Source organism: Eimeria necatrix, genomic scaffold (genome assembly GCF_000499385.1).
Source record: "Eimeria necatrix Houghton genomic scaffold, Enh_scaff394, whole genome shotgun sequence".
Taxonomy (NCBI): domain Eukaryota; phylum Apicomplexa; class Conoidasida; order Eucoccidiorida; family Eimeriidae; genus Eimeria; species Eimeria necatrix.
This window is the reverse complement of record NW_013655370.1, coordinates 29,513-30,120: the sequence shown is the minus strand read 5'-3', so window position 1 is coordinate 30,120 and position 608 is coordinate 29,513. Positions and strand designations below refer to the sequence as shown.

The following is a 608-nucleotide window of genomic DNA, read 5'->3' as shown; positions in this document are numbered from 1 at the left end:
GGGGGCCCCCCTGGGGGGGCCCCCGGGAGGCCCTCGGGGGGGCCCGGGGGACAGGGGGGGGCCCCCGGGGGGCCCCCCGGGGGGCCCCCGGAAGGGACCGCGGGGGGCCCCATGGGCACACGCGGCAGCTTCTTTTCCCCCGGGGGCCCCTCCGGGGGGGCCCCCAGGGGGCCCCCAGGACCCTCCAGGGGGGCCCCCGGGGGGCCCCGGGAAGCTGCAGCAGAGGCTTTGGGAGCAGCAAAACAAGACAGCGCGTCTGCTGCTGCTGCAGCACGAAGCAAAGCCCGCGGGTCTCCTCTGGCGAGGCGCGTGAAGAGGGGAGCTGCTCCCCCCGAAGCTGCTGCTGCTGCTGCTGCTGCTGCTGCTGCTGCAGTGACCCCGCGCTTCACCGACATAATGCTGCTGCTGCTGCTGCTGCTGCCAGACCCATATTGGGGCCCCAGGCAGCTCCCAGCCTCCGGGGGGCCCCCTTCTGCTGCTGCAGTTTGCTGCTCAGGTCTCCATCCTGAGAGCAGCAACTCAGAGAGCCCCGAGGCCTCCAGGTGCTGCTGCAGCTGCTGCTGCAGCTGCTGCACTTGCTGCTGCTGCTGCTGCTGCGGCTCCAGCAT

The 608-nt window shown here is 73.0% G+C and overlaps 1 protein-coding gene across 1 annotated transcript; it reads right to left on the bottom strand.

Moving 5' to 3' along the window:
* On the bottom strand, positions 1-608 carry ENH_00050070 (hypothetical protein; the record flags this gene model as incomplete). The annotated part of the gene is made up of 1 exon (XM_013585634.1): positions 1-608. A coding segment is annotated over one exon (608 nt), but the record flags the coding sequence as incomplete, so codon positions are not given.